Source organism: Propithecus coquereli, unplaced genomic scaffold (assembly GCF_000956105.1).
Source record: "Propithecus coquereli isolate 6110/MARCELLA unplaced genomic scaffold, Pcoq_1.0 Scaffold755, whole genome shotgun sequence".
Taxonomy (NCBI): domain Eukaryota; kingdom Metazoa; phylum Chordata; class Mammalia; order Primates; family Indriidae; genus Propithecus; species Propithecus coquereli.
The window spans coordinates 1-13,048 of NW_012153674.1; the positions used below are offsets into that span (position 1 = coordinate 1).

General features: G+C 35.8%; 1 protein-coding gene across 3 annotated transcripts in view; it reads right to left on the bottom strand.

Annotated features, from left to right (window-relative positions):
• Positions 1 to 819: 819 nt before the first annotated feature.
• The window catches only part of TMLHE (trimethyllysine hydroxylase, epsilon), a 118,220-nt gene continuing 105,991 nt past the window's right edge, over positions 820 to 13,048 (bottom strand). For all 3 annotated transcript variants that reach the window (XM_012662183.1, XM_012662181.1, XM_012662182.1), the window contains 2 exons: positions 1,960 to 2,098; positions 820 to 1,256 (listed from right to left, as the gene is read on the bottom strand). In XM_012662183.1, coding sequence (XP_012517637.1) covers positions 1,125 to 1,256; positions 1,960 to 2,098 — 271 coding nt within the window. In that variant the 3' untranslated portion in view covers positions 820 to 1,124. The remainder of the gene's footprint in view (positions 1,257 to 1,959; positions 2,099 to 13,048) is intronic.

Consider the following 13,048-nt stretch of genomic DNA (forward strand, 5'->3'; position numbering starts at 1 on the left):
TGTGTGTGTGTGTGTGTGTGTGTGTCTCCACGCACGGAAACATGCAAACTCACAAGTCTCTAAAAACTTTCTGCAATTATCCCTCACAGAATTACCAAACTGATGAGTCTGTTCAACAGGAGCTGTTGTGACTTCCTAATTTAACTCTTGGAGGGATGATGTCGATGGAGATAACACTTCTCAGAAAATAAAACGCTATATTTGAACTCAGATCCCACCTTATCTCTGAGCTTGTGCTGCCAAGCAATTCCTACAATGTCTGGAGTTCTATTAGACTATAGAGAAAAATCTAGGGTTTCAAGCTAAACCCTTCAATCCACAGGCCTATGTAAAGGACTGTACTGTTCTGAGGTATCCTCTAGCCCATGGGTTTTTCAAAGTATGGTCTGAAGACATCTGGAGGGGTCCCTGAGGCCCTTTTAGTGGGTCTGTGGGTTAAAAATTACTTTTTATAACAACACTAAGATGATATTTACTTTTTTCATTCTCATTATCCCATGAGTATACAGAGGACTTTTCCAGAGGCTACATGACATGTGATGTTGTCATCTCTCTGGTGGCTGAGGAATGTGTGCTTCTGTGTTCTTGAGTTTTAAACATTTCTCAGTCTTAATATCTGATATAATTAGTATCAACAGAAAGATCACACACCCAAGAACTCTTTGAGGAACCTCAGTAACTTTTAAGAGTGTTCAGGTGTCCTAAGATCAGAAATTTTGCAAATTGCTGCTTTATCAAGATTTTGTTATTTCTAGACTGCATTTCTTTCTAACTGATGTAGTTGGAAAAAATTTTTACCTTGTGACTATTATTGCTTTACTATTTATACAGAGATTATAATTCTAAAGTAGATTGACCAAAATTATATCACAAGCTTTAAAAAACATGTGGGCCCATGTTATAACTTGGGGAAGAGAGCTACCACACTTTAGATGGGCTGACATCAGATAACTCAGAGCCCCACTCTTGAACAAGTTTCCCCTACTGAAGAAAGGGGCAGCTTCTGTTTTGTGGGATGGGGTAAGGAGACAATCTGAAGTAGGTTTTGACACAATATTATGCTACTATACGAAATTCTGGTAGCGAGGGTGCCAGGTGCATTCATAATCCCGATGCTGTCAATTTTAAGCCTGAAGCCCCAAGAGACGAGCAGTGTTTAATACATCATCTCTTGTTAAATAGCAGCCACAGAGTTGGCGGTAGCCAGTGAAGCATTCCCTGCCGTGTAGGACACGCCAGTTGTCTATAAATAGGACCTGTGAATGGGCAAAGAGAGAGACAAAAAAACACCATCAGAACAAGGGCAGACCAAAGGAACCTAAACCAGAAGAGATCATTTAAAAGAAAAGCTTTAGGTTGTTCTCTGGTTACATTCGACGAGGTATTTTTCTTTTGAAATTAAACAGACTTTTGGAAACTAAGATGTGTATAGCCCTGTAGTAGGCTAAATGGAAATTACAAAGGCAATAGTAGGTTAATAGGCCCTGCACCCAAGGTGCTTCTGTTTCTTGAGTAAATGTTCTCTTAGCAAAGCAAATCAGGTAGTTGGCTTCTTTCTTTTTCTTTTCTTTCTCTTTACTTCTTATTCTATACTTTCTCAAAGGGTTAAACTATTTCATTATGTTTTATGCTAATTTTAAAATGTTCTTCATCCAGTGGAAATATCAAGATTTAAGAAAATGGAATCATGAAGCTGCAAGGACCCTTAGGAATCATCTAGTTAAACGCCCTCATCATATAAATAGAGTCACTGATGCCTAGAGATGGGGTGGTGCCTGCTTCCAAGGTCATTCAGCAAGTGAGTGGCAGGACCAGGGCCAACACCCAGGACTCTTTTTTCTTTTTTCTGTGCAGGCATATTAAATATTAATATTGTGACTCACATATTAAATAAGTACCCGTTCTTCAACTGCTTCAGTATAACGAGCTTACTTGACATCTTTAGAGTTTAGGACCCACCCTGCCAGGCTTTAGTTTGACCCAAAACTCATTCTCAGGTCTCCTCAACTCTATGGTTAGAGTCCGATGTGCTATATACCAACGATGGACGACATCATAAGGTACGGTATTGATGATAGCCCGGTCATAGTTGTTGTACCTAACATGGAAAAATGAGAAGAAAGATCTCAAACACATGTTAAAGACATCTGTTGTTTATTGAACAATTTTATATAAGGCTTTCCCTATGTTCACTACTTGTCCCAGAGATGAAGCAACAATAAGTCAATGTTCTCTCAGGAATATAAGATTGGAGAGAGGAACTCCACTGGCTGTTGACCACATTTTGTTTTTCTTTGGAGAATCTGGAGGTGGGGGATGGAAGTTAAGTTCCACTTGGTTTCTCCAAACCTAGGATAAGATGTTTTATCTAAAGCACTTTGCATAGCGTACATCCTTATTGGCCAAAGTTCATGGGACCATTGGGGAAAGCTGAGGTTTCTCCTCACCAAGGTGAAGTGGACAAGAGAAGAGAGGTTGTACTAACAAAGCTTTCTTTTTAACAGGATGGCTGATACCTTCTCAAGTGTCTTTCTTTGTGGGAGATATGCCAGCTATAACCTAGTAGGCAGTTCGCCCAGGGATCTTCATTCATTCATTCAACCCTAACATTTATATGAGCACTGGCTATGTGCTAGGCAGCCTGTCAGGCATTAAAGATACAATGATGAATAAATATAGCAGACATGATCTCAGCCTTAGTGGAGTTTACATTCTGTTGAGGAATACAGGCGATAAACAAGTAATAAATACATAAAATAAACAAGATAATTTCAGCTAGTTACAGGTACTACGAAAATAATAATGCTATACGATAAAGAGTCACTGGGAAATCTATTTCAGATGGAGTGTTGAGTGAAGGACTTTTTGAAGAAGTGACATTTGAGCTGGTTCCTACATGATAAGAAACTAACAATGTGACAAGCTGAGGGAAGAGTGTTCCAGGCTGAGGGAACAGCAACTACAAAGTCTTGGAGTGGAATGGAGTTTTACTGTGTTTGCATAACAGCAAGAAGGCCATGTGGTTGGAGCTGAGTAAGCAAGGGGAATAATGGTGGAAGAAATGATGTGGAGGAGGTATCCAGGGGCCATATCATGTGTGTATAGCCATGCAGGCCATGGTAAAGACTTTGGATTTTATTCTGAGTACTATGGGAAGCCACTGAAAAGCCTTGGCTAAGAAAACAGATTTCTGTTTTGCCTAAGGCAAATTAACTTTTTACTGAAGTCAATTTATCGGATGTGTAGAAAGCAAATATTTTCTCCCATTTTGAAGATTGTCTATTCGCTCTAATGATAGTTTCCTTGGCTGTGCAGAAGCTTTTTAATTTGTGGTATATGTATACCATGGTATATGTATACCACTCAACTACAAAAAACAATGGTGAACTAGCACCTCTTATATTATCCTGGATAGAGATTGAGCCCATTCTTCAAAGTGAGATATCACAAGGATGGAAAAACATGCACCACATGTACTCACCATCTAATTGGTACTAACTGATCAACACTAAGGTGTTTGTTCACATGGTAGTGATACTCTTGCGGTGCCGGTCAGGTTGGGGGGTGGTAAACCCACAAGTAATGGAAGTGGAGCGCACTGTATGGGGGAAGGACACGCTTGTAGCCCTGGCTTGGGCGAGGCAAATGCATTACATGTAACCAAAATGTTTGTACCACCATAATATCCAGAATTTTAAAAAATTCTGTTAATTTACTGAAGTTAATTTTCTGTATGTATACATACAGCAAAGTGTACAAATCATAAGCTTGAAGAATTTTCATGATGTGATCACATCCATATTGCCAGCACCAGAACCCCAGAACCTTCCTTTGGGCCCCTTTCTAGTCACACCCTTTCCCCCAAGCCAAGGGTAACTACCATCCTGACTTCTATCACCAAAGATTGTTTTTTCCTGTTTATATAAAACTTTATGTAAATGGAATCACACAGTATGTACTCATTTGTGGCTGGCTTCTTTCATTTAATATTAAATATCATGTTTAGGAGATTCATCATTGTCTAGCAGTAATTTATTCATCCTTGGTGCTATATAGAATTTGATTGTGTGGCCACACTGCAATTTATTTATCCATTCTGCTGTTGATGGACATTTGAGTAGTTTCCAGTTTGGAACTGTTACAAATAATGCTGCTATGAACATCCTATTACACGCCTTTTGATGAACATATATATTCATTTCTGTTTGATATAAACTTAAGTATGGAATTTCTGGGTCATAAGGTATGTGTATGCTCAGCTTCAATAAATACTGCCAAAGATACTCTTTCCAAAGAAAAATATCTCTTTTCAAAGATACTCTTTTCAAATGGAAATGTGCTATAAGTGTAAAACTCACATTGGATTTTGAAGACTTGGAGTAAGAAAAGATTGTAAAATAGCCCAGTAATGTTTAAATTGGCTGTATACTGAAATGATAATATGGGGTTAAATTAAATATAATATGAAAATTTTTAAAAAAGAGAAACAAACATCCAATGGTGCCTTTTTTGGACATCAGATGGTATTCATTAGTGTTAGACAGTACATGGCACAATCAGAGCCAATATTCTTAGTTTTCTCATATATAACATGAGCATAATAAACACCTGCTTAGCTGATCTCACAGGGCTACTGTGAGAATCAATGAAAGAATGTAATAGTCCTTCTTTGAGGAGCCATGCCTGGAGGGAGAATAGAGTGAGGAAGCACAGTCTTCACCAAGGTCTCGACACCCATTGTCGCTTCCAGAAACCTCCAGTGCTGTATTAGGCACTTGCACAAATATTATTTCATTCACTCCTTTCATCATCCCGGAAGGGAAGGTGTTATTAACTTCCTTTTACATGTAAGGCACCTGAAACTTAGATAGGTTGAACCTGCTGTAGAGTTTATAAGTAGCAGAGAGGTTTTGAAATCAGGTCTCCCTAATACTTTAACTCATTGTTTATACCACAGAGCAGAAAAATGATCTTAATTCCTGTATATGCTTGTTCATAAAACCAACTTTTTACAGATTTTAATTGTAATCTCTTGACCCCAAATAGAGATTTACAGTTTACAAATGTTTTCATACACACTACCTCATTGACCCTCTATCTGATAACTCAGTGACATAAGTAGTACAGCTATTATTATCTTACTTTATAGATAAGGAAAATAACAATAAGGCTTGGCGATTTGCCCAGGGTTACATAGGATCTAGTATTCACTATTTATATTAGATGATGCTGTTTTCTAAAGGCAATAGCAGGAAGCAGAAGGAAAAGTCTATTACAAATTAGCAAAATGGTTGTGCAATGTTCTTTTGATTAGAATAAGACTATTTCTGGACTTTTGCACAAAGTGATGTCATATTACTGTGTAATTTTTCTTTCTTCTTTTTTTCCCCCTCAGCTTTGATATGAAGCAAGAGAGACCTAGAAGTAGGGAAAAGCAAATAAAGTGGACATTTATCTGATAAGAAAACCCAGGAAAGTTTAACACAACCATTCCTCTTATTAGTTGACTGACAGACAATGAAAGATTTTCCAAGTAAAGAGAGTTCAGTGATTGAGTGGATTGTGGCGTAAGTGAAAGATGATGGGCACTGAAGTCAAGTAGATCACCATTACAATCTCAGTTCAGATGTGTGACCTTGGAGGAGCTATTTGATCTCCTTGAGCCTCAGTTTCCCCACCTGAAAATTGATGTTAATAATAAATACCTTATACAGTTGTTATGAGGATTATATAAAGCATTATATATTACACACTAACACTGTGCTTGACATGAAGGAGGTAAATAATGTTAGCTAAAATAAAAACTGGTTAGCTATCTCAAGCCATAAAAACAAGCCCTAGAAACCATGAACATCTTCACAGTGAGTTAGTTATACTCAGACTTGGAGGACAAGGTTAGACTAAGCTTTGAATAATAGTGGCTGAAGAATAGGCAAGTAATTATATCTAAATAGTTACATTTTAAAACCCCTTGCTCTAAAATGTTTAATAAGTTTTAAAATGCTTTTGTGAATAGTCGTTGTGTTTAACTGTTATAATATCCCCTTTGCAGAAAAACCTTACTTATATATAATACAAAGCATGCTATAGTTTTACGTTATTAAGAATATTGAGCACTGGGTTCTGCTCTGGTAATGGCTGGGTAAACTCCTATTTGATCCACCCCATCGTCTCACAGGTGACAATTAAAAAGCTCTAGGCAAAATATAAAAAACAACTACCTGAAGGTAGTGTAGAGGCAGATTCTGGAGGAGAGTTGACACATGGAAGAGACAAACTGCACTGGGTGAGTTTCCCAGTTCCATGGCAGGTACATGCACGGCTTGTACCTGCACCTGCGCCATATAGGTAAGTTAAAACTTCAAAAGAAAACCCTCAGTCTTTCTGGTCTCAAGAACCAGAGGACAGAGTTTGGGCAACCACTGCAACCATAAAATGAAGAGGAAATCCTAGAAAAAAAGAGATTCAGAAAAGTAGAGCACTAAACTCTGTGTATAAGCTGTGCCCAAATATCTAGATGAACCCTGAATTTCTCATGTACAAGGTAGACTCCCAGAATTCCATCTAAAGATAAAATAACTGAACGAAACTTTGAGCTACCAAATAACAGAGTTTGAATTTTAAGTAAGTACAGCTAAATTAATTGCCCATTAAAACAGAAGCAAAAACAATAACACCATTTGAAGAAACATAACAGAATCTAAAATCTCAATGACATAATATTCACATTGTCCAGGATGCAATCCAAAATTATTCAATATAACAAGAACCAGGAAAATGTGACTGATTACTAAGGGAAAAGACAATTGATCAAGGTCAACCCTGAGATGTCCCAGGTGTTGAAAATATCAGACGAGGATTTTAAAGCAGCTATTATAACTACATGCAATGAGGTAAAGAAAACTATGCTTGCAATGAAAGGAGAGAAAACCTCAGCAAAGAAAAAAAAATTTAAAAATAACCCCAGAATCTATACAAAAAAAAAGGAAATTCTAGAACTGAACATACAATATCTGAATTAAAATGTCTACTGGGTAAGCTTAATAACAGAATGACGTCAACAGATAAAACGGTCCGTGAATTTCAAAACTGGATGATTTTGTTTGATCTATCTGAAGAACAGAGAGAAAAATTTTGGAAAAGAAAATGAACAGAACCTCAAGGACTGTGGGACAGTATCAAAAAGTCTGACCCATGTGTAATTGGAGTCCCAGAAGGAGAAGAGAGAAGATAAGGCAGAAAAGAAATCTGAGGAAATGATGTCCAAAATTTGGTGAAAGATACAAATTTTTATAAATTTATAAATTTCTTTATAGATCCAAGAAGCTCAGGGAATCTCAATCAGTATAAATACAAAGAAAGCCATACCTAGAAACCTTTCAGCCAAATTGCTGCAAACCAAAAATATAGATAAAATCTTCCTAGGAGCCAGAAAAAAAGTTTACATGGTACATAAATGAAAATATAATTTAAAAATAGATGTTAAACTAATCCATCAGAAGGCAGTAAATGAGAAATAGAAATAGTGGAGCAAAGAGAAAACAAAAAAAATTAAAAATAAACATGTAATTATATGTTTATAGACTAGGCATAACTATAGATATACCTTTACATCAATGTTATAGAATTCAAAGTCAGATATAAACCCATATATCTATGCACCATTGATTTTCAATAAGGGGGCCAATACTATTCAGTGGGGGAAAGAATAATCTCTTTTGATAAAATTCAACATCCTTTCCTGCTAAAAGTTCTCAACAAATTTCATATTGAAGGAACATACCTCAATATGATAAAGGCCATATATGATAAACCCATAGCTAACATCATACTAAAAAGGGAAAAGTTAAAATCCTTTCCTTTAAGATCTGAAACAAGACAAAATGCCCACTTCTACCACTTTCATTAAACATACTAGAAATCCCAGCCAGAGCAATTAGGCAAGGAAAGAAATAAATTAGAAAGTAGGAAGTCAAATTATCCCTGTGTGCAGATGAAATAATCATACATTTAATATACAGAAAATCCCAAAGATTCCACCAAAAACCTGTTAGAACTAATAAATGAAAGTTGCAGGACACAAAATTAATAAACAAAATTCAGCAGTGTGTCAATATGCCAACAGAAAACTATCTGAAAAAGAAATCAAGAAAATAATTCAATCTACAGTAGCTACAAAAAATACTGAGGAATACTTGGAATAAAACAAAGGAAGTAATAGATCTCTATAATGAAAACTATTATCACCAAAGAAAGAAATTGAAGGTGCCACAAATAAGTGGTGAGATAGCCCATGTTTATGGATTGGAATAATTAATAGTGTTTAAATGTACAAATTACCCAAAGAGATTTACAGACTCAATGCAATCTCTATCAAAATAGCAATGACTCCATACATAAGTGCACATATAAGAATAACATCTATTGGATGTTGGGCAGGGAGGAGGGGGGAGGAGGGAGGAGGGGACGGGTATATGCATACACAAAGAGTGCAATGCGCACCACGCGAAGGATGGACATATTTGAAACTCGGACTTAGGGGGGCAGGGGCGGCAAGGGCAACATACGTAACCTAAACATCTGTACCCCCATAATATGCTGAAATTAAAAAAAATAGCAATGACTTTCTTCACAGAAATAGAATAAAAAATCTTAAAATTCATATGGAAATGCAAAGACCTGGGATAGTGAAAGCAATCTTGAGCAAAAAGAACAAAGCTGGAGATATCACACTACCTATCTGACATCAAAACATACTATAAAGCTATAGTGACTAAAACAGCATGGTACTGGCATAAAAACAGACACATAGTCCAATGGCACAGAAGAGAGAACCCAGAAATAAATCCATACATTTAAAGCCAATGAAGTTTTTACAAAGGAACTATGAACACATAGTGCAAAAAGGACAGTCCCTTCAATAAATGGTGTTGGAAAAAACTGAATATCCACATGAAGAAGAATGAAACTAGACCCCTAACTCTCACCATATACAAAAATCGAGTCTAAATAAATAAAAAACTTAAATATAATATCTGAAACTATGAAATAACTAGAAGAAAACATAGGGGGCCTGCTTCATGAAAATGGACTGGACAATCATTTTTTGATAAAACTTTAAAAGCACAGGCAACAAAAGCAAAAATAGACAAATGGGATTGCATCAAAGTATAAAGCTTCTGCACAGCAAAGGAAACAATTAACAGAGTAAAGCGATAACCTAAAAAATAGGAGAAGGTATTGGCAAACTATGTATCTGATAAGAGGTGAATATCCATAATATGTAAAGAACTCAATAGGAAAAGAAAATAATCTGTTTTTTAAAACGGGCAAAAGATCTAAATAGACATTTCTCAAAAGAAGACATATAAATGCCCAATATATATATGAAAAAAATGCTCAACATCACTAATCATCAGGGAAATGCAAGTCAAAACCACAGTGAGATATCACCTCACCCCAGTTATTAATAGAATGGCTGTTAACAAAAAGACAAAAATTAACAAATGCTGATGAGGATGTGGACAAAGAGGAACTCTTCTACACGGTTGGTGGAAATTAAAATTTGTACAGCCATTATGGAAAACAGTATAGAGTTTTGTCAACAAATTAAAAACAGAACTACCATATGATCCAGCAATCCTACTACTGGGTATATATCTAAAGGAAATGAATATTTCAAAGAGATATCTGCATACCCATTTTTTATTGCAGCACTATTCACAATAGCCAAGATATAGAATCAATTTAAGTGCCCATTTACAGAAAAATGGATAAAAAATGTGATTTTATACACACACACACACACAAACACACACACAGAGGGATGCCACTCAGCCATAAAACAGAAAGAAATCCTGTCATTTGCAGCAACATGGATGAACCCAGAGGACATAATGTTAAGTGGCATAAGCCAGGCACAGAAAGACAAACACTGCATGATTTCACTCATAAGTGAAATCTTAAAAAGTTGATCTCACAGAAGTAGACATCACCTAACCCCAGGGAGATTGGCCTCTATCAAAAAATCCCAAAACAACAAATGCTGGCGAGGATGTGGAGAGACAGGAACACTCTTACACTGCTGGTGGGACTGCAAATTGGTGCAACCTCTGTGGAAAAGAATTTGGACATACCTCAAAGAGCTACAAACAGAAATACCATTTGATCCAGCAATAGCACTATTAGGCATTTACCCAAAAGAGCAAAAGATATTCTATAATAGAGACATCTGCACCCGAATGTTTTTGGCAACACAATTCACTATTGCAAGGATGTGGAAACAACCCAAGTGCCCATCAATTCATGAATGAATTATTAAAACATGACATATGTATACAATGGAATATTACTCAATTATAAGAAATGACAGTGATCTAGCACCTCTTATATTTTCCTGGATTGAGCTTGAGCCCATTATCCAAAGTGAGATATCACAAGATCGGAAGAATGGGCTCCACTTGTACTTGCCATCAAATTGGTACTAACTGATTAACACTATGGTGCTCACATGGCAGTAATATTCTCACAACTAAAGGACATGGTGAGCATTGTAGAGGGGAAGGGCATGCCTCTAACCTTCGCTTGGGTGAGGCAAAGACATAAAATGTAACCAAAATGTTTGTACCCTCTTAATACCCTGAAATAAAAAAATAATATGTATATACATATATATATAATAAAAAAATGAAGTAGCAAGTAGAATAGTGGTTACAGGAGGAATAAGTTCTGGTACTCCATTGTACAGTATGGTGATTATAGGAAATAACAATGTACTGTATCTTTCAAGATAGCTAGAAGAGAAGATTTTGAATGTTGTCACCACAAAGAAATGATAAATGTTTAAAGTGATAGATGTGTTAATTACACTGATTTGATCATTATACTGTGTATACATGCATTGAAACATCACACTGTACCCCATAAATATGTACAACTATAATATTATGTGCCAATTATAAAAAATAATTTAAAAAGAATATCATTCAGCAATTAAACTGATACACACTACAATATGGATGGACCTTGAAAACATGCTAAGTGAAAGAAAACTGACACAAAAGACTTTATATTGTATGATTTTATTTATATGGAACTTATAGAATAGGCAAATCCATAGAGACAGAAAGTAGATTAGTGATTGACAGGGGCTGGGGACAAAGACAGAATGGGGAGTGACTGATTAATTAGTACAAGATAACTTTTTGAGGCAAGAGAAATGTCCAAACACTGGAATGTGATGATGATTACACAAGTTTTTAAATATAATCATTGAATTGCGCACTTAAAACATTTTAATTTTATGGTATACAGGTTAAGCAATCCATATGCAAACTGTTTGGGATCAAAAGTGTTTTGGATTTTAGATTTTAGAATATTTGTATTATACTCATTGAACATCACAAATCCAAAATCTGAAATCTGAAATGCTGCATTGAGCATTTCCTTGAGAGTCATGTTGACACTCAAAAAGCTTTAGATTTTGAAGCATTTCAGATTTCAAATTTTCAAATTTGGGATGCTTAATTTGTATAAATAAAAACTTCAAAAATATTGTAAAGACTTTAAAAATGTTAATGCAAGAAATATCCCAATTAAATCAGGGAGGCCAACAAACATATGAAAAACTGCTCAACATCTCTAATCATTAGGGAAATGCAAATGAAAACCACAATGAGATATCACTTAACTCCAGTGAGAATGGCTTTTATCAAAAAGTCCCCAAACAACAAATGTTGGCATGGATGCAGAGAGATAGGAACACTCATACACTGCTAGTGGGACTGCAAACTAGTACAACCTCTGTGGAAAGTAATATGGAAATACCTCAAAGAGTTACAAGTAGAACTACCATTTGATCCAGTAATCCCATTACTGGGCATCTACTCAAAGGAAAAAAAAAGACATTCTATAAAAAAGACATCTGCACTCAAATGTTTATAGCAGCACAATTCATAATTGCAAAGATGTGGAAACAACCCAAGTGCCCATCAATCCATGAGTGGATTAATAAAATGTGGTATAGGTATACCATGAAGTCCTACTCAGCCACAAAAAAACATGGTGAACTAATACCTATATAGAGCTGGAGCCCGTTCTATTAAGTGAAGTAGCACAAGAATGGAAAAACAAGCACCACATGTACTCACCATCAAATTGGTTTTAACTGATCAACACTTATGTTCACATATAGTAGTAACATTCATAGCGTGTCAGGCAGGTTGGGGGGAGGAGGGGATGGGTAAATGCACAGCTAACGGGTACAATGCTCACTATTTGGGGGATGAACACACTTAAAACTTTGACTCAAATGCTACAAAACCAATTTATGTAACCAAAATGTTTGTACTCCCGTAATATTCTGAAATAAAAGAATTCAATTGGAGATTGTCATACTGGATAAGAAAGCAAGACTGAAGTATATGCTGTTTACAAAACTAAACTTTAAATACAAAAAAATACATAGGTCAGAAGAAAAGATGATAGAAAATCATATACTATATAAAGAGTAAGCATAAGAAGGCTGAAGTGGATATATTGATTCCAGGTAAAGTATACTTCAAAGCAAAGTTAAAGAGGGACATTTCATGGTGACAAGAGGTCATGTTATCAGGAAAACATTCTAGTCATACACGTGCATATGCTTAATAACAGATATTCAAAATACATGAAGAACTAATGGAATTAAAGGGAAAATAGACAAAATCTCAATATTAGTTGGATATTTTAATGTTGCTCTCTCAGCAATTGAGAGAACAATTAGACAAAAAAAGAAAAAAACCCTAGAAAGCACATAGAATATCAAATAACACTATCAAATACCTTGAACTAATTGATATTTATAAGAGTCCACTGAAGTAATGCAGAAGAAACATATGCACATGCTCTTTAAGTACACATGCTATTTTTACCAAGGTAGACTATTTGTTGGGTTAAATCCAAGTCTCAATAAACTTTTTTTTTTTTTTTTGAGACAGAGTCTCACTCTGTTGCCCTAGCTAGAGTGAGTGCCGTGGTGTTAGCCTAGCTCACAGCAACCTCCAACTCC